Below are 21,823 nucleotides of genomic sequence, written 5' to 3'. Positions count from 1 at the left end.
TAACATTTCAATCATAGTTCATTTACTGGACTTGGTTTATATTGTAAAATTGTAACAATGGGTGCGTTTTAGATTACAAAATTACTTTGCTAACACACTCATTATTTTAATAGAAATATTTGAGTCTCTTATAAAAAATAAATTCACTGTAATGTAATGCTATTGATGCAGTAGAACCCCTCATATCAGACTATGACAAGATCATACCATTGTCAGAAACTTTATTCATTTCACACACAAAAACTATAAATAACAATGAATACATATTATAAAATAATCTTTTAAGAAATTGAGAAAATGTTCTGTACTATACTTAAAAAAGTGTTAATTGAATATGAGAAATTATTACTATGATTCCGTAGGTCTACTTATATACATACACAATTTTATCATGGTAATATCATCATGGTTTTTCAATGCTCATGGAAATAATCATCGTCAGCCACAACCGGAGCAAAATCCTGAACATCTCCCAGGATCATAGAAAAATTGTTATCATTTTCTGGGGTCATGGCAAAATTCTGTACGTCTACCGCAGTCCTGTGGACATCATCATCCACTTCAGGGTCTCAGAAAAATATTAAACATCTCCCACAATTGCAGAAACATCACCAAAGTCCCCTATGATTACTGAAACTTTATCATTCACAACGCACAATCTTTGCATACGAGCTCTGCAATCCCAATTACTTTGCAATCGTTAAATCGCTCAAGCTTGATTTTCTGACCTTGCGTTTAATCTCTTGAGCTTGCAGTAGATGAGGCTTGGCTCGGCTAATAATTTCGAGCTGCTCGCACACCACTGATATGTACATAAGGGTCGTACAAAACTTAGGAGTCGCAACACCTTTTATTGGGACCTAAGGTCAGATATGCCGGAGTTGGATATGAGGGGTTTTACTGTACTCGTAAGAGTAATAATGGTCATCCACATTACCTATTATAACATTGATAAATAATTTCTTGCAATACCAAAATGAGACTTTAAGTAGGCCTAGTTTTAATTAGTGATGGTCGGATCCGGATATCGGACTATCGGATCCGCCGGATCCCAGCTAGAACAGACACCCGAACGGATCCAAAAAATTCCGGATCTTGGGCAGGATCCGGTTTTGATGGATCCGATTTTTCCCGATTTTTTTTACTAACACAAAGCTGTCTGCATCCATGTACAAGACTGATTTTCCCCCGATTTTTTACTCAATGTCACAGTGCTGTATATTACGACGTCAATAACCTGTATGGTTGGGCAATGTCACAATACTGTATATTACGACGGCAATAACCTGTATGGTTGGGCAATGCCACAGTACTGTATATTACGACGGCAATAACCTGTATGGTTGGGCAATGTCACAGTATTGTATATTACGATGTCAATAACCTGTATGGTTGGGCAATGTCACAGTACTGTACATTACGACGTCAATAACCTGTATGGTTGGGCAATGTCACAGTACTGTACATTACGACGTCAATAACCTGTATGGTTGGGCAATGTCACAGTGCTGTACATTACGACGTCAATAACCTGTATGGTTAGGCAATGTCACAGTACTGTACATTACGACGTCAATAACCTGTATGGTTGGGCAATGTCACAGTGCTGTATATTACGATGTCAATAACCTGTATGGTTGGGCAATGTCACAGTGCTGTATATTACGATGTCAATAACCTGTATGGTTGGGCAATGTCACAGTGCTGTATATTACGATGTCAATTACCTGTATGGTTAGGCAATGTCACAGTACTGTACATTACGACGTCAATAACCTGTATGGTTGGGCAATGTCACAGTGCTGTATATTACGATGTCAATAACCTGTATGGTTAGGCATTGTCACAGTACTGTACATTACGACGTCAATAACCTGTATGGTTGGGCAATGTCACAGTGCTGTATATTACGATGTCAATAACCTGTATGGTTGGGCAATGTCACAGTACTGTATATTACGATGTCAATAACCTGTATGGTTGGGCAATGTCACAGTACTGTACATTACGACGTCAATAACCTGTATGGTTGGGCAATGTCACAGTGCTGTACATTACGATGTAATAACCTGTATGGTTGGGCAATGTCACAGTACTGTATATTACGACGTCAATAACCTGTATGGTTGGGCAATGTCACAGTACTGTATATTACGACGTCAATAACCTGTATGGTTGGGCAATGTCACAGTACTGTATATTACGACGTCAATAACCTCTATGGTTAGGCAATGTCACAGTACTGTATATTACGACGTCAATAACCTCTATGGTTAGGCAATGTCACAGTACTGTACATTACGACGTCAATAACCTGTATGACTAGGCATGGCACAGTACTGTATTTTACTACATACTAAATAACCTGTATGGTTAGGCAATGTCACAGTACCGTATATTACGACGTCAATAACCTCTATGGTTAGGCAATGTCACAGTACTGTATATTACGACGTCAATAACCTCTATGGTTAGGCAATGTCACAGTACTGTACATTACGACGTCAATAACCTGTATGACTAGGCATGGCACAGTACTGTATTTTACTACATACTAAATAACCTGTATGGTTAGGCAATGTCACAGTACCGTATATTACGACGTCAATAACCTCTATGGTTAGGCAATGTCACAGTGCTGTATTTTAATACGTACTAAATAACCTGTATGGTTAGGCAATGTCACAGTACTGTATATTACGACATCAATAACCTCTATGGTTAGGCAATTTTTCAGTACTGTATATTGCCGACGTCAATGATCTGTATGGTTGGGCAATGTTACAGTACTGATATATTAACCTTTAAACATTACCAATTTAATTTTAAACAGTATGATTTAAATTGGCATTCTGTTAATTACGTTTTTTAACCCGCCCTTATGACAGTGTGTATCCGGATCCGAATTTTTCAAGATCCGGATCCGGTACTAACATTTTCCTGGATCCGCCCATCACTAGTTTTAATCTTGATTTAGGATTATATTTTTAAACCAAGATAGAAATCTGAGATCAATAACCAGCTTAAAATACCATGTGTCCAAAAAAGAAAGGGTAAAAAGTAAACTGGCATAAACACTTTTTTATAAAAGATAAAATTTATATAATTTTTTTCCCTGTTTTTCCTACTGTGGTTTAACCACCTAACCTCTACATGTTCTCGGTCATTTTTTGAAAGGCTTCCCTTTGCTTCACCTTTGTTTTTAGTTCATCTATGTTTGAGATCGGTAAGCAATACACTTGATCTTTCACAAGTCCCCAGACAAAAAGATCACTCCTCAGATTTTGTCTCAATAAACCATTCAATACATTGTGCTTTCAACTACATTTCCATAGTGAAACTATACGTTTTTAGAATTCAAAACATGCCAACAACTGTGGAACAGCTGATTACTGATGAAGGGTAAAAAAAACCTAAGGTTAAAATCAGCCATAGTTGACTTTTCTACGACCCTTGGTAACACGTATATTAAGCTGTAGATTTAATCCATTCTTGTTTGGGACACGGTGTATAAGAAAAAACTTAAATGCTAATAAACAAAACAATGCCCATGCATTTTTATACCAACCTTAATGTTACTTTCACGATCATTTACCTTCGTGTCAGGTACTTTAGCCATTTTATAGATCCGAACTTCATTGAAATTGGGGAAATAGTGGTAAGTATACCCTTCTTGGTCCTTTCCCAACCTCATTTCTCTCAACTCTTCAGTTTCGAGATTATTGATGCGATCTTGTATGGTCTTATGATTATGCTGAAAACCAAAACTAACATCAAGTTATATACCTTTAAAAATATATAAATTGTTCCCAAACATTTAATAGTTATCCAAACACTAGTTGAGTATACCCTAAATCAATTACATATTAGTTGGAATCAGTAGGCCAAACTTATTTGCTTCGGGTTGTGTTTGCAAAGTGAAATAATTTTTTTCAATACTACAATCGGTGCATACAGTATTGTACATTAGCTCTCACAATCACAGTGAAATTTAAGAAATCTTCCCCGTCACAGTCAAGTTGTAATCGCAAACATCTTCTGCAGTCACTTGTAAATACCTGGTCACTGTGAAATCAAAAAAATTGTCTGAGTTCACGGAAAATCAAGAACATTGTCTACGATCACAGCAAAATCGTTAACATCACCTGTGGTTGCGGAGACATTATAATCGTCTCAATTTTTTGATTGCGCATTTGTGTGACACTTTCTGCAATATCAAAAATAAGCTTGAATCAACTTGAAAATCAAGCTGTTCGCACTGCTCTAACATGAATCCCAAAGCTATGATTTCTGGCCCGAACCGATCCTTTGGGCCAACTGTTGGCCCAAACTCACCCCAACAAATCGGGGACCCGCAGATTTCTACATATTAAAGAAGTTAAGTCACTAAGGTGGTTCAAATTAAATAATAATAAAATAAGTAAATTTTACTTTTCAAAATCTAAGGTATAATTAGCTTTTAGGAACAATGTGTGAAACATCTATACATTTCTATCTCCAATTAAATGTGTTTTTCCACTTATAAAGTCTATCCTGTCCATCTGCTATAGTAGATCATTACTACCAAACATTATGCCATTGACTCATTAAAATGTTAACACTCAGAATTAGATGATCGCCAAGCATGACTGTCAGTGACTCACCAACAAGAAGTCACACAGGCCTTTCAGCAGCCATACTCTCTGCAAGAAGTTGAGTTCATGAAACTCGTGATTGTTGAGAGGATTCTCGTCTCCCATGACGAGCCAGAACTGAGGCTCGATGCCGAGGCTGTCAAACACCTCTATGGTGTTGTCTCCTTTGCTATGGTAGCTGCGATACCAACTGCACAACTTTGTGTGAAGTCTTCTGGTCCACACAGAGTACGGCATGGCAGGACCACCTTCTAGCTTGGCTCTGAAGAACGGAGGGCTGCAAACATATAAAAATAAACTCTCTGATTTTTAGAAGTTTTTTGTCAACTCGTTGTTGTTGGTAAGGATGTTGACTGATCAAGTACTAATATGGAAGTAGAGAGCCATAGGGCTCAGCCAAAAAGACCAATGCAAATTTTGTGAACAGAACGTAAATCTTTTGAACACTTGTGGCTGGACTGTCTTGCCCTATCGCAGAGAAGGTTGAAATCACTAGGAAAAGCGACAAAAATAGCAAAGAGAAATGAGTGTCCTACATTTTTTAGGATTCCCTAAGGTCTTCTTAAGGTTGATGAAATGATTTGAGGAAGTAAAACATTTTAAAGACAAAATTAATAAAGAAATGAGTAAAATTTAGTTACTGAGTTTTTAGTCTATATTTCAAAGTAATCAATATTCAGATTCAGACCAACAAACAAACAGGGGAGCCTGAAGTTGGTTATTATAATTTTACCACAAACTAATTATGAATAGTCGCGATCCAAGTCTATAATATACATAATCTCTTTTCACAACTCTGATGTCATCATCTGTTTAAGTTATAGTTACCATATAAATCCTGTTAAGCGACAAGAGTTTTTAATAACCTTCCCATATATATTGGCCACCTGCATAAACCATTCATTTTGACAGTGAAGTAGATTCATCACAAACCAAGATTTAGCCAAGATTTTAACATTTTCAAACACTTTCTGTACTCATCAAATAAGCATTAACTTATCACAAAAATCCAACTTACATTATCATTGAGGTGATGAGTGTAGCCAGTGTCTTGGAGGCCTGAGGTATCAGTAACATTCGCTCTAGCTCTAGATGAGATATGGGATCAATGTTGAGCACGTTGTACACCAGGTGTAGGAACTGTCCGATCACTGGAAACTGCCACACAGAATAGATAAGGAAATGAATTACAAGATGAATGAAAAAAAGTTCAGCATTCTCTTATTATTTACAGTGGTGTTTTTGACGTCATTAGTACTTTTCTATCATTTGTAGTGGTGGCTTCAAAGCAGAAAAAAATATCCTAAAAGAATTATATCTAAATATTTTGAAAAGATTTAACAAAGCGGAGAGTTTATTTCATTAGTGGATTTACTCCATATTAATCAATCTTTTTGCTTATCTGATCTTACCGAGGCCGGTTTAGGTCTGAAACACGAAGCTCTACTGTAACACTGGTGAGATCAGAAAATATAACACTTGTAATTTAAAGTACCATACATTCAAGCATTAAAAGTTTTAATCTGCAAAACATAATCTACAGTCACCTCCCACATTGATGCAATCTGCTCCTTGGCACCGTCTGTGAACATATGCTCCGTCTCCCAGATGGTCAGTTCTCTCTCGGCGGCCGCCCGCAGCTCCCTCTTGGCCTTGATCATCTCTTGTGAGACAGGTGGAGCCTCCGAGTCTTTACTGCCGTCACTGCGGTTCTTGCCATTCACCACCCAGTTGAGCAGTTTTGACGTATAACCACCTGCACAGAGTACAAAGTCTACAATCGTTACATATCATATTTCGATTGATTTTGAGTACCCAAGTCGACACCCGTTCTATAAGGCTCAGTTCAATTCAATTCAAACAATTTTATTCATGCAATTTTAAAATTAAATACATAATCCCATGTGCCATGCAAAGCACGCGCGGGATGAAAAACACATTTTTATTAATACATTTCATTTTCTGGCAGCAAACAGTTCATTTTTTCTTCTTTGTCACTTTAACAGAACAGTGAGTAGACATTTCCTATTGCAACAGTTTTAATCATATGAATAACACTTATGTTATAAATAAACAAATTAGAATAATTTAATAAGAACACGGTTTTTAGAAAGACAATAAATTCTACATGCAAATATAAATAGTTATTTATCTAAAACAAAGCTAAAAATAAGTTACAGATTGTGTTCCAGGTGAGGTACAATATAGGCACCACAAGATAGGGTGTTTAAAATTGCATTAAAGTTTGCGGTTTACAGAAAAAGTGAGCTAGAGATGGTTGGTTGTTCTTTAGTTATAGTGCTAGCCTAAAAACCAAAAGTTTTCGGACAGATTCTGAGAAAAGTCAATAGCTTTTTGAGGGTTTGAAACTGGAACAATGATAAAAGTTGCAGTAAAGTTACACAATGACTAGTTAAAAATACATCCAAACATTTAAGTCTGCTGTAGATTGAAAATATTGCATTGATTTTTTTCATGCTATTACAACTAACTGAGACCAAACCCTTTTCAGATTAGCAGAGATTTGGAATAAGCAAATTTCTTTAGGAAAAACAAAGTATCTATAGAGAAATCATCGTGATCACTGTAGATGTTTGTGTAGCTGCGATCGTAGAAGATGTTGGCGTTATGGCAAAAGTTGGTGAGAGATGATGACAATGTTCTATTAGGGAATGTTGCTGGAAGTCAACAGTCCCGGAAGATCAAATAATTTATACCTGTGCCGCTAGGTCAAAAACTACAATGTGTGCAGTGTCTCTGGATCAAAAGTCCCAGTAAGTCAAATAATACAGTCCGAGCTAAAAACGTGGTCTATGTTAAAGCAATTGACTTATTGGGAATTTGACCTAATGCAACAGCAGTTTTAATATAACGAAATACGGTAAAATACAAGTTCAGTTTCGCTGAGTCAACAGTGCCGGAAGATCAAAAGCAATAAAAGTGAACGTCGATTCAGTGTAAAGTAGACCTCCTGCAACGCTTACTACACCAACAAAACTCGCTTTTAGTTACTTCGTGTTTTGTCATAATTAGAATAGAGCTAAAATTATCATATTTTGTACATAGCTTATCTATTAATGCTTCTTGCCAACTGTTTGGTCAACACTGTAAATAGGTATAGCCTTTCGTCAAAATTTGTGGCATAAAATACCCGCAAGGACGATCTGAAAATTTCTGGCTATTATATACGTTTGTAAAAGGAGATCCATTTAATTGTAGAACTATTTTATGAGTTATAATGTAGTCTACATATAAACTTTGTAAATGTATTACGCCTCGGAAGGGTTGAAACCTGTCCAAACTATCATATATATATTATTAAAACGAAAATGGGATTTTTTCACGATTCTGAATCAACCAGACGATGGATTTTCATTAGTTTTGTGTTGATTGAAAGAAAGACAATTTTGAGAACTAGGGAATTTCAAAGCCATAATTTAAAATTAGTGTCCCAGTTTTTTATTAAATTAAGTTTTAGTTTTTAAAAAGTGTAGCAGCCGATGCTAACCTTCTCCAATAAGTCAATGATTCTAGCTAGCTTTTAGTACAATATAATTTGCTTAACATAACAGCTGTAACATTCAGCATTTGTGACACAAATTCAGCATTTGGAAAAAAATTCAAATACATACTTATGGTTGGCTTATTTATACTATGTGTAATGCTGACCATTGATACATTTAATTCTTCGGTACGAGGATGGCAGATTAATTAAATATGCAAAAAATACAGTAGTAGGATGTTCAAATTATTTTTTAAAGTATTCTTTGTAATCATCGATTCGTTTCAGTCCAATATAATTTGTTTTAACTAACAGCTGGTTGAATGTGCTATGTATACTTATAAAAGGCAAAGCCCTCACTGACACACTCACTCTCACTCACTCATCATCACTAATTCTCCCACTTCCCATTTACCTAGGAGGCTGAAATTCGATACACCGATTCTTTGGGCATTAAATAGGAAAACTGAGTAATTTTTATTATGATAGGGCATTCGAGCTTCGCCCCAGTGGCTATGGAGTTTCCCATGTTAACCTTATGATTTTTCATATTTAAAAGGAATTAATGAATCTTAACAGCTGTGTCAATTAAACAATTTATGACAACAGCTAATTTGCAACCAAAAGCTGAGTGAGCGTTTCGAACGAACTTCAACCTGGAGGCGAGTTAACCCCAAGGCAAGTGAGCTCAGCGAACGAGCTCCAACCTAAAGGTGAGTGAGCGTAGCAAACGAACTTCAACCAGGACGTGATTGAGCCATGCGAACGAGCTCATCTTGAAAATTAATTAGTTAAACGGGGCAAAGCCAGCGGGTACAGCTAGTTATTCTATAGAATTATTAGGTTTTTAGCGAATTTCGCATATAGGGAATAAGCTATTACCGTAGTACTCATGGCAACACCTGGACCCGGGACCGATGTAATTTTTCGTTTTGAGTCCCTAGAGGCACCATCCGTTCAAATTCATATATATGTAAGTGTATAAGACATTTTGGGGACTTGACTTTTTCGGGTCTCAAGAATTTATACGAAAATACACTATTGCAATATTTTGAGGACTTGAATTTCCGTATGTGTATAAGACATTCTGGGCACTTGACTTTTTCGGGACTCGAGAATTTAGTACTTTTCGAGGACCTGTGCTAATTATTCCATTCCAAATGCAGCGCGTTATCGATCTTCACCCTTGTGTGGGCCCCCCATTCACTGACGGAATGTCTCGTGGCGTATGACGACCGGATATAAATAGTCATTTTACACTCACTTATCTCGTTATTTTTTCAGCATATTCGTTGACCCGTCTTCAGGTCTTATGCAATAGGTCAGAGCGTCTGTTGCAATAACTGGAATTCCTTATGTATGTTTGCTGCTGATTAGTATTGTTAGTGAAGTATTGTTAGAAATTCCACCTAATCTTTAAAGTTACCCATTAAATTCATAGAAATAATAATATTTAACTGTTTGACGAGTACCCCTATTGTATTCAAAATACTAAACGGCCCAACCCAATATTTAATACAAGCCAAAGGTGTCTTATAGATTCCGAGTAAATTATTATAAACTATCAAATGGAGCATATAAAGTGCATTATAAATAATCAACAAACCCTAACATAATTGACTATTGATTCAGTTACTGATTCGGGAATTACAATTGCTGATGATAACTGAATGCTCTGACCTGAAGCAGTGTTCTTCTTTACTTCTTTACCTATAAAACACATGGGCTACAGCCTTTCTTCACTGATCACGTAATGCGTGATTTTCTATAAAGTCTTGGAAAAATAAAAGGAAAAATAGATATAATACAGGTGTACTGTATGTGGTTTACACACAAATATTCATCAAACTGTGTGATAGTTTGTTATAGCAATAAACAATTTGAGAGTATCGTATTGTTTAAGTCGATGGAAAATCTCTGTTGATCCTGTTTTACAAGCAAACCAAAAAGATACAGTAGTCACCACTCTATGCGACATATTCTAACCAGAAAATTGTAATCGTATGATTCTATAAGCATTGGTAGGATTGCAAAGTACTACACAAACATTATTTCAAGGGTAATAACAGTCACAATTTCCGCTGACTTTAAAAGAGTCAACTAAACTATTATACTAATGGACACACAACTAAATGGAACAACTAATGGAAATTCTCACGATGTACATTCGTTCGATATAAGCATTGAGTATACACGTCAGTACATACGTGTATACCCAATGATATAAGCAACGGTTCTTGCAATTTATTGCTTATTGTGTTTTAGAGTTGTTTTTGGACTTACTCTGTTTTCGGACTTACTCACACTCGTATAAGGTTTTCCACGTTTGTCATTGATAATGTAGCCATGTTGCTTTGAAATGGCGACCATACAAATGTATGCATTTTAAGCCAAGTATGAATGGAGATGAGTGTGGGATGAGTGGAGCGATCTTGTTGTCCTGTTTGTGACTAAGGCCGACATAATCCTTAGACACAGCTGTTAATTAATAGTGCATACAGTCAATTAATAACAGCAGAGGTCAAGTTTGGTATCAAATTAAAGGTTTTATTCATAAAAATACATTGCCGCAAACCCAAACTCAAACGATGATGATGATAATAACGTTAATGATGTCGCTAAAACGTATCATTTGAAATTTAACAGCTGAAAATAAGTGAAATAGAAAAGGTTTTGGTTAAATCCATCAAATTGTAATTGGACACTAGTAAATACTAGTGCACTTGTTGCTACCTCCCCCCTTCGGTTTCATGTATTCCTCTCAATCAGTTCAGACCTAGGAGGATTAAACATTAATGTTACCTAATTAATGTTAAATCCTCCTAGATTCAAACCTGAAACACCCAGATCGAAACTCGCCTGTCGTTATTTTAACATCGCCTTTTTTTAAATATATTTTTCAAAAAAGAAAGATTATATTGATTTACTTTGGATTTTAAAAAATGTTAACGTTTTATTTTGTTAAAGATTTATGGTGATACGTAAATATTGCGGTGTAGTAAAGTATATTATTTTGTAGTTAAGTGTTAAATTTTGAAATTTTAGGGTGAATCGAGATGAATCTTTTTTTATAACATGGGTCTCTCCTACCTCAACATACATACCAAGTTTCATAAACATCGGTTGGAAAAGTGCAAAGATAAATATTTGTATGTAAAAAATACAAAATGGTGGATATCTGGTTAACGAAACGATTTCGGAAAAAATATTATCCTTGATTTTCTGTTTATTTTGACCCAAGGAATTACTAGGTAAAGTATCTCCCCGCTTATTTTTAACACCCTGTTTATGATGTATTCTTATAAGTGAAAAATGTAAGCTGGTAATACAGAAAGATGTTTTATAAATAATATGAATGTACTGGTGATTTGTATATTCATCTTTTTCTTGTTCTTAGAACTGTAAATTAAAAGTCCACTCAGCAGTCGCATCGTACGATGTAGTTCTTTCCATGCGTTGTGAAATGCTAAATTTTCCGTTCTCTTCAACCCAAGTTATCTATTGAACCACTGATTGTAAAAAATTCAAAAAAAATATATTTTACGCATCACACTTTTGGCTACAACTTTGCCACAGACGAAACCTCTCTAACCCAAAAACAAAAAAAATCTCGCATGCTAACTTTTTCATGTTAGAAATCACGATTTAAAACTATTTCACCATACATATCCATTTTTATTAATTAGATCGGTAAATAGTTTTAAGTTCCAACAAAATAGTCATCGAGTAGGACTAACCAAGAAGCTCTGTGCCAATTTTCAAAATTTTAGCACAACTTTACACCAAAACACGAAATTATTGAAGTCTTGCGTCGAGAGGACTAACGTTGTTTTTAACAGATTATACTTTTGACCTTCCGGCACTGTTGACTCAGCGAAACTGAACTTATATTTTATCTTATTTCGTTATATTAAAACTGCTGTTGCATTAAGTCAAATTCCCAATAAGTCAATTGCTTTAACATAGACCACGTTTTTAGCTCGGACTGTACTATTTGACTTACTGGGATTTTTGATCTACAGAAACTGCAAACATTGTAGTTTTTGACCTAGCGGCACAGGTATTAATTATTTGACCTTCCGGGACTGTTGACTTTCTGCAACGCGTCCGTTCTATTATATGCGGGAGATAATAACAACATTGATGTTATCACAGGAGACGATGTTTCTACAACATTTCAGAGTTTTGAATGTCGCTATTGTTCTCTATTGTAGGCAACATCCATAACATTGCCTACGTTTGCAGCGACATCTGTAGCCTTTTTAACATTCGTGAAATCATTGCTAAAATCTTCAACCATCTCAGTGTTATTGCTAACATTACTAATAAACATAATTATGATTATTGCCAACAGCAAATTGATATCGCTAACTACAGCAATGCTACCAGCTTTGGTGAAGTTTGTTGCAAATATTAATAGCTCTTTTGATGTTTGCTTTTGCTGCAAAACTGCAGTGTTTTCTTACATTTATGACCACATTGCTTTGACGGCATTCTTGGTAACGTAGTTAGCTTTGTACCGTTACAAATAATAATTTTTGGATTACCCATATTTTTATAATAGTGGGACTCTACTGTTTGAACACTAATACCGAAACCCCGGTCTGACAGGCCCACGGGAATTTTCAAAAACGCATGTTGGCAACACTGTTTACTTGGTAGATTCCATTCCCTCAATACCTTCCCCCCTTTTCCTCCCCTACCTATTGATATATCGTTTGTTCATTTTGCATGGGTGCCATGACCTTGACAGGTTGTTTTGTTTGTTCAAAACATGTCCGTCTCAGAAGCCCAGCGTTAGTGTGTTTTAAAGCGGGGTCTCACAGACCGAGGGTTTCGGTTTGTGTGTTTCTAAGCGGGGTCCATTATTTTTCAAATGGGATCTCACAGACCGGGGGTTTCGATTAACGTCAGCCTAGGTGGGGTTTCGGTATTAGTGTTAAAGTACATTAAAGCTCTACATCTAACCATTTAAGACTCACTAAGAGAAATTGTTACAAATCAACCACTAGCCTTTTATTTACAAACAATTCAAATTTACTGGTTTATCAAACCTTTCTTGTTGGTCTTTGGTGATGTTTCGTCTGGTTCCTCTTTCACTATGTCTCCGTGAGTTGCTTCCAGGGTGCACAGTTGCTTCACATGTCTGTCACAACAAAATCAACAAAGTTAAAAACAAAGTGTATATTATCTTTAATTAAAATATGAATCACTTGGATGAAGGTATAATTAAACTTTATGTTGAGAACTAAACACAAGACAGAAGGAATTCAAGATAAGTCTTGTTTTGATTTTCATTCACAATAGACAATAACATAAAAATAACCAAAAACCTTCACAATTCTAGCCTAATGGCAGACAAAATTGTATTAGCGAATTTTCCTATTAGGAAGTAGTTGTTGAGGTACCATAGTTGAAGTGTTGTAGGCCTACAAGTAAAGTTAACAAAGAAATTTGGAAAAAACTGTACATTCAAAATTTTCATGTTACTCTTGTGGAGAAAAAGAAGACTGTTGTAGATTGCTTATTTATGGATGTTTAGTTGATCAAATTTGGCAAATTTATTTATTTCATCCTGTACTATTAACATTTGATCAAAACAATAGACAATATTATTTATTCACCCAACACTTTTCCCCTTTCCCAAAAGCAGCAAACCTAACTACTCATTAAATCTAATGTTATTTAAATGGGGAATACATCTGAAATAAATTAAATATTTAGTAAAAATATAATCAGGCAAATGGAAATTTGCTTGGTATGCAGGCTTGCTGCGGCGGAGGTATTTGTATTTGTATAGATAAGTTTAAATGACTCACTCAGGCAGGGCTGCCAGCTTGGTCTCGAACGCCTGCTCCAGCTTGAGCGCGCGCTTAGACAGAGTGTCGCAGGGCCCCCAGTAGTGGTAGCAGTTCTCCAACATCAGTCTAACATCAGCAGCTATCTCCGTCGGACTGGTGTACTCCTCCGCTCCGTACTTGCGCTCAACTGTACCAAAATATAGTGTGTGATGAAATGATGTATTTGCACCCAACATTAACAGTAAAGTTTGTGAAAAAGTAATGAGCACACACTCAATTTTAACTACTTACAGTTTGTGATAAAGTTATATATTCGGAAATACCCCAATAATCAATATAGTACAAAGTTTGTGGTCAAGTTTTTAAATAGCACTAAATTTTAACAACTTACAAAATATGCAGTTAGCTTTGCTTTATCAAGTTTACATAAGAAGACGTAACATTGTGATTCTTTTGCAAACAGAATAATGTATCACTAGGAATTAGGAATATAAAAACTTCCACCATGCAACCAGTTAATGCTTGAGACAGAATTCAGAAAAAAAAAAACACTGAAGGGTGATGAACTAATGGTGATGAAAAAACTGGACAGTGTGCATAATTGAATACACCAGAAAAATTGGATCAAGTTGATTTACAGGACAACTCTAAAACATTAAATACCGCCACAATGGGAGTGTTTATTGTGTAAACATACCTTCTCTTAGCCACATGGGTTTTGTGATGATCTCAAAGTAGTCTGACATTCCATATATATTGTGATCTGGTTTGTCCAGGAATGGTGGAGCATTAGGACCCGTCATGAGACTCTCGACCACCCTGATAACATAGTCGTTAGAATGGTTAATCGTAAAAGTAGATGCTGTTTGACACAGCTTTAGTAATAACTGATACATTCAGTGTTTTCATTGTGATGGTGTAACCACAAACCTCATACACATAAATTTTTAGACAAAAATGTGTTCCAAGTCCTATTGCAAACTTGGATACGCTAGTTACTTCGGTATTTTAATGTATAGGGCCTAGGGTATGTAACTATGGAAAATTCAGAGCAGGAGTGTGTGATATTTTATTAAATTAAATTCCATGTTGATGGCCCCTGGATTACTTTATATGACTATAGTTCGGCCGCTTAGAAAGCGACCTCCTCCAGCATTGGTTTAACATTAGCGCGCAGGTCGTTTTCTAAGCGGCCGAACTATATAATAATGGTACTATACCTCGTCAAGTAATCCAAAAAATTTTTTGGATTACTTGACGACGTATAGTACCATTATTATAGTGTGATATTTTATTGGTAAAAAAGGCTGCAAAAAGGCAATGTTATTTTAGTCACACTGTCATTAAGCTATTGTCTAGTATTTTACAAAAAATACATTATTCGGTTGGTTTGTAAAGCAAATCACAGAAATGTTTTAGTTTAGAAAATTATACTAGTAAAAATTATACATAAATTAAAAAGTCCCAAAAAAAGTTTCAGAGATTTATTAAAACACACAATATAGCCTATACTAGCAAGATTTACCACCCTTATACCTAAAAATGTGCTGAAGATCTGTTAGCTCTTCATCAGGTACTTCTGGTTCTTTCTTCTTCTTTTTACGACCTCTCTTTTTCGGCTTCTTCTCCTCTTCTTCTTCAAATGCTTCTTGACTGCAAATTAATTGAAACCATGTTAGCTAGACTAATTGCAACCAATTCTCACTTTTTCATACATGCATCTATGACAAGAATTATTACTTTTTAAATTCAATAATAAATGCCAATTGCTTTTGTGAGTGATACTTTGTAGAAAGTGTTTAGCAATCAGCAAGATGAGAAGTTGATATCTTTTGTTAAATTTGTTACATTTGAGTAGAATTGATAATCTGGAAAGGGACATGCGATGAATGAAGTTTTAGTATACTTACTACATTCTTAATCAAGTAAATCACAAATTTTGGTTTATTATAATCATAATGATTGCAATACCAGAATAATTTTTGTTATGTATATGTATGGTTCTAAACTTGGTCATGTAACATTCTGAATCTCCTCTGATCTTGGCTAATGAATAAAAATACCATATTTATACCAAAAACAGGTTTAGCTACACAAAACAATTTTGCTACAACTGTTTTGATACTACTTACACAGTGCATAATAAACATAATTTTTAACAACATTTTACTACATATTTTGTTTACCTATCTACTTCACCACCTTCTATATCAGGGCTGAAGTCTCTCTTCGGCTTGCGCTTACGACGAGACTTCTTAGTGTTTTCTTCCTCCTCCTCCATCTTCACCCTGAAAATAATTGTTTTGAGACAAAAAAGCAAAAAAGATAACTTAAAAAAATTAAATCCATCAAGGTCACATAAAGGGGGAAATAACAATTTGTATCAAAGGTCATACAGTAGGACCTCGATAACAAGACTCTCATGGGAATTATCACATAAGACTTGTTATCAAGGTTGACTTCTTATTGAGGATAGAAATAACATGTGATAAAGGGTAAAATAAATTCAAGGGGATTTGAAAATTACACTTGTTATCGAGGGTTTTCTTATCGAGGTTCCACTGTAGTTTAAAAAATACCCATGCCACAGCAATCCTGCAGACTGAGTAAATTTTCAATTGCATAGTTTGATTTTTACTAAAATAAACCTTGTCAGATTTAACGTATTCCCTATTTAAATAAAATAAAGTTGTATGATTACTTAGGTTTGCTGCTACAGAAAAGTTAATAAAATATTAATAGCGTTTTATGAAATAAACATTTGCCATATTTGATTGAAATATATCCATAAACAAGCAAACTACATTAGTTTATTCATTCTCGAAAAGAATAACACTTTTACACTGTGGAATTTTTTTTTGATTTAATTTTTGTTTCCTTAATAATTGTAATTGGGGCCTCATTGTAATTTTAAATTGAATTTTAAATCCATAATAAGAAAATTAATGAATAAATTTAAAAAATAATTTAAAGAAATTCAAGTCTTATGAACAATCAGTTTGTGTTCTTTAAAGGACTAAAGACAATTTCTACAAAAAAGTAAATCATTCACAACCAACACATCCATAAACTTAATTTAACAACTGATACAGAAAACACTGCTAATGGATTAGTAGATGTAAGTAATAGGCTTCTGCCAAAACAAGTTTGACTTTTGACAACCATCAGAGCTTTCAGAAGATCACTTTCTGTTTTAAAAGTTTACCGACAGTTCGACAAACAAAAACATACTTGAATGATTACAAAAACCACGTACCAACAAGTTACTATTGATGCCTACTATCCATGCTTTTCAAGACATGGCTAAAGGCACACAGTTTGGTATCAGCAGGTTTGCTTGGAGCAATAAACGTAACATTTCGGTTAACTCTGCGCCTCCAATACAGAGACGTAGGCCTCTCCATCCTCTCGCCACGGCATGGGCGGAGAAGGCACACGACTTCAGTCAGAACACATCACTTCACGGACTGCGCTACGTCGGCGACACCAGCTTGCATTACATTGAAAGGTAAGTTTTAATTTCTGTGAAAGAAGTGATTGTAACTTTAAGGATGAATTTGGCTTATTTGGAAACTCAACATTGAGAGATCAATGCAATTTAAAAAAACCTTTGAGTTCATTTAAAATTTTTGACCATTTGCGTATTCTTTGAATGATAACAAATGTGTGGATACTCATTTCAACAACTGGTTAAACTATCCCCTATGACCCTTAAAATGGAAATAAATTTTACATAATTTTAAAATCCAAGAAGTGTCTACAGTAGCCTACCTGCCATACAAAAATTAGGCTTTTTGGTGGGATTTTGGGGTAATTTTCAGGGAGACTTCAGGCATAAATAAATATAGCTAAATTATACAACAGTGGCTAACTTAGTGATGTTAACTATGTAGCAGTAAATTACAATGAAATATTTACATATTACAACAAGACATTTAGTCGTCAGCTGACAAAAAACCTGGATCGTTGACTTAGCACTTCACACTACAGTAAAATAAGATAAGAGTTAGCCTTCTCCCAGTCCCAGCACTTATCATGCTCAAACTCCAAACGTAAATACTTTACACAGATCACAAAAAAATGTGATTCAAACCATTTATTTCCTCCTTGGTGCAAGAACAAAACATTAAGGGCGGAGAAAAAGTAATTAAATTCGGGATAAAATTAAATAATTAGAAGTTTTTGGGGACATCCTTTTTTCACAACTTTAACACAATCTTTAATCACAACTGAAATATTTGTGATTTTTTAAAAGAACTGGAATATGTTGGAGCTATAGAACCCTGCTACAATATGTAATTTAAGTTTTCAGAGACATAAAAAAAGATTAGCTCATCATCTGTGTGGATTAACGTCCGCACTAGTGAATACTATCCAGGTTAGTATAACAACGACTATCCCCAGTACTATCCTGATAATTAGACCAATTCGTTAATTACAAGGAAAAAAATGTGGTTCGGATTCCACTATAAACTGTATATCCCTTAGTTGCCATTAGCTGTATGGGCTATTAATTAACAGCTGTGTATAAGGAACATGTCCGCCTTAGTTACTAACAAGACTACAAGATCACGCTACTCATGCTTCACTCATATTTGGGTTAAAATACGCACATAGTGGCGTCCCCATCTTAAATAATTGATAATTGATAATTGATCTGATAGAAAACAACAAAAAACTTGCTAAGTTTAATTCAGTTAATGAAGATTGCAGCAAACCTGCAAATATATGATTTAAATGGGTATTCTATTAATACAGGAAACCCCAAAAACGAATAATATCCATGGAAAGTAAATAAAAGAAACGTCTTACAACACTTAAAACATATATTTACGCTTATACTGTTACTCACAAGACGGTAAATATACAAAAAAGATGGTAAGTGGTGATCGATTTCGATTGGACACTCCAATCATCATCAGACCCAATAGGCGAATGCCTATTCCATTCGCCTACTTTAATACCGATTGTACCGATTGTAAAAATCATTCGCCTATTGGGTCTGATGATGATTGGAGTGTCCAATCGAAATCGATCACCACTTACCATCTTTTTTGTATATTTACCGTCTTGTGAGTAACAGTATAAGCGTAAATATATGTTTTAAGTGTTATAAGACGTTTCTTTTATTTACTTTCCGTAAATTTAATAACACGTACAATGCTGATCAAGAAGTTATGATATCCATATAATATTTAGATGTCAATATAACAGGCTGAGTTACTGCTTGAATCGAGAATCGATACAAACATCAGTTGAAAAAACAAACAAATTATTACTGATCAATACTGAATTTATAATTCTGACTGTTTTAGTTTATTGATTAAGGTAGTTTATTTAATGCCTAGTGTTCAAGAAAATCAAATTTTTGTAAAAAAAACTTGCCTACAGCACGAAACTTTCATTTTAAATTTGACACAAATTCGTTGACAGATTAAGTTTACCCAACCAATATTCTCAACAAGAGGGCCATGCATGCACAATAAATATGTGCAGTGATAACCTAAGTAGGTACAAAGAGTGTATTGATAACTTACCAACTATACATAAATACTGTGGAAACACAAACCAAAAACATTTATTACTGCACAAGCGTTAAGTAAGCTACAGATATCTATCCTTACCAATTTTGATTCCACAAATTTTCTGCAAAATAAGCCAGTAAAAGCAAAGCCTTACAATAAATAAACCCACTAGCGTTTTATAAACAAATATGTTCCAATCATCAATCGTTTAAGCCACAAGAGCCACAAATGTTAACAAGAGCTGGATGAACGGTAACTAGTCGGATAATTTTTTTTAAAAGACTTTTAACATGGTAAATAGAGTTCTAATTTGTCCAAAAACATACCAATAGGCTATGTGTTTAAGCTCACTATTCAACATATTTTTTTATCATTAGGCCTACAATATTTTGGATATACATATACAATCAATTTCTATTAAATATAAAATAAGAAAATACCTCTACCACAGCAAACCTGCAGACTAAGTGGATTTAAATTTGTCTAATTGGATCTTAATGAAAATAATTCCATAAAAAGTCATATTTATTTCCCTGAGTTCATGGATACATGTACCAATAACAAATAGATTTTTGGCCTCTGGGGACATTGAAATGAAAAATTAAATAGGCTCCGGGTCTAGGTCTTTCCGTACGGTACCATTTATCCTGATGGCTTCTTTCCTATAGGGGGATTCGCAAAATTACCAAGCTTAAAAAAACATTAAAAGCTTAAGATATTGTGATTTACAAGTAGTACAAGATTCTTTACATCCTTCACACACAATTTCACCAAAATTAATTTACAGTAGTTAACAGGATACTAAACTTACTTACCTATTTGAATAGCACTCTACCTATTCAGTTTTTGTTTTTTCAACACTTTTAGTTGAACCTAATTGACAATATTTTTCTGGTTAGGCTCCAATGAAATAATTACAGTAATGGTGTTATATAAAATAACTAACCAACTAAATTAATGCCGTAATACCAATTTCTGTTAATAACACTACAACACACAAAATAACAAAACTTGTTCCTATAGAAAGAAAGAACTCGAAAGCTACTGTAAATGGCGCAAAAATCAATTTCAGATATTTAAGATAACATATTGATTCTTGTGTCGGAAACAGTGCTCGAATATTAACCAAATTTAAAATGTTTAAATCTTTTGTACAGGAGAGATATATAGAGCATCAAAAACAAATTTATGTTATATGTAAGCAGCATTATTAATCATAATTGTTGGTCTCTTAAAAGATATATACAGGGAAAATTACCTAAAATATCAATTCCATTAATGTTTCACTAAAGTAATGAGAATATTTAACCAGACTATACAAGATAATGTTCCCTGTTTTGTTTTAAAATTTATTTGTCTAGGCTTATTGGTTAGTTTAACGAAAAACAATAATTCCTTCCAAAGAATATTAAATAATAATGATTTTGACAACTATAAGCCTACAGATCACCTCTTATGTACCATAGAACCACTAAGTTTTTAATTTACTACTAAGCCCAATATAACCTTTACCGTTAATCAACATAGACAATAAACTCACATTACTTCATTTTCTACAGACTCAAATAAGTCTTCTTCAAAATCTGACAATCTTGTTGGTGAAGCCATCAGAACAAATCAAATCATTATGAAACAAAATTAAACTAAAAATCTCAAGACATTCTGAAGGAATTGAAAGCTTCTTGTTTTTAAAGTATGATAATGTTATGAACCTAAAACAAACAAAAATAACAATTCAATTAATTAAAAGCAAGGAAAACATATGGTTAAATGTAAACTTAGATGTTAAATTTTCTATTCCACCATATGATATTGTTACAAATCTATCCTTAGCAAAAATAAATGAATTAGAATTATTCAAAGTAAAATAATAATTCACTATAACAAGATACAATAACTGATAGGCGAGTATGTGTATATTACCAGATTTAAAGAGCAATAATTGTAGTTAACACTTAGAGAAAATACAACATATTTCAGGGAAAGTTGTTATATACACTATAGGCCTAATAATTGTTCTATGTTTTGTCAAAACTATATACAAAATACAGTATATATATTTATTTATTATTTGCAGAAATCATGAGACAAAAATAAAGGAAAAAATAGTAACTACTTGTTCTGTCTGCTCATTTTATAAAATCTAGAAATTTGCTAATAGGTTTTATTTGTACTAAATGTAGTTGGTTAAAGTTATTTGGGATGAGGGTACAGTATTATGATATATCTGAACAGTCAATGGCGAACCAAGGATTGGGTCCCTGTCCCTAAGTATTGTTTAGTTTTCGACTGAACTAAAGGGAACAAGGGAGCTTAATAATGACAAGCAATTTTGTAAAAAACGAGTCAATTTGATACCAA

The 21,823-nt window shown here is 34.3% G+C and overlaps 1 protein-coding gene across 4 annotated transcripts in view; it reads right to left on the bottom strand.

Moving 5' to 3' along the window:
- Positions 1-21,823, bottom strand: part of LOC128994124 (uncharacterized) — a 63,057-nt gene that overhangs the window by 5,763 nt on the left and 35,471 nt on the right. For 2 of the 4 annotated variants that reach the window (XM_054418412.1, XM_054418414.1), the window contains 9 exons: positions 16,124-16,225; positions 15,474-15,590; positions 14,635-14,756; positions 13,956-14,124; positions 13,191-13,282; positions 6,182-6,390; positions 5,653-5,792; positions 4,644-4,911; positions 3,569-3,754 (listed from right to left, as the gene is read on the bottom strand). In XM_054418412.1, coding sequence (XP_054274387.1) covers positions 3,569-3,754; positions 4,644-4,911; positions 5,653-5,792; positions 6,182-6,390; positions 13,191-13,282; positions 13,956-14,124; positions 14,635-14,756; positions 15,474-15,590; positions 16,124-16,218 — 1,398 coding nt within the window. In that variant the 5' untranslated portion in view covers positions 16,219-16,225. Of the gene's footprint in view, positions 1-3,568; positions 3,755-4,643; positions 4,912-5,652; positions 5,793-6,181; positions 6,391-13,190; positions 13,283-13,955; positions 14,125-14,634; positions 14,757-15,473; positions 15,591-16,123; positions 16,226-21,002; positions 21,175-21,823 lie in introns of all 4 variants that reach the window. The other 2 variants (XM_054418410.1, XM_054418411.1) reach the window with 2 other exon arrangements.

The sequence above is a fragment of the Macrosteles quadrilineatus genome, unplaced genomic scaffold, assembly GCF_028750875.1.
Source record: "Macrosteles quadrilineatus isolate MER2022 unplaced genomic scaffold, UCM_ALF_1.0 Scaffold_5__1_contigs__length_97177068, whole genome shotgun sequence".
Taxonomy (NCBI): Eukaryota; Metazoa; Arthropoda; class Insecta; order Hemiptera; family Cicadellidae; genus Macrosteles; species Macrosteles quadrilineatus.
The sequence above is the reverse complement of the archived record's forward strand: the minus strand, read 5'-3'. Positions and strand labels throughout refer to the sequence as shown.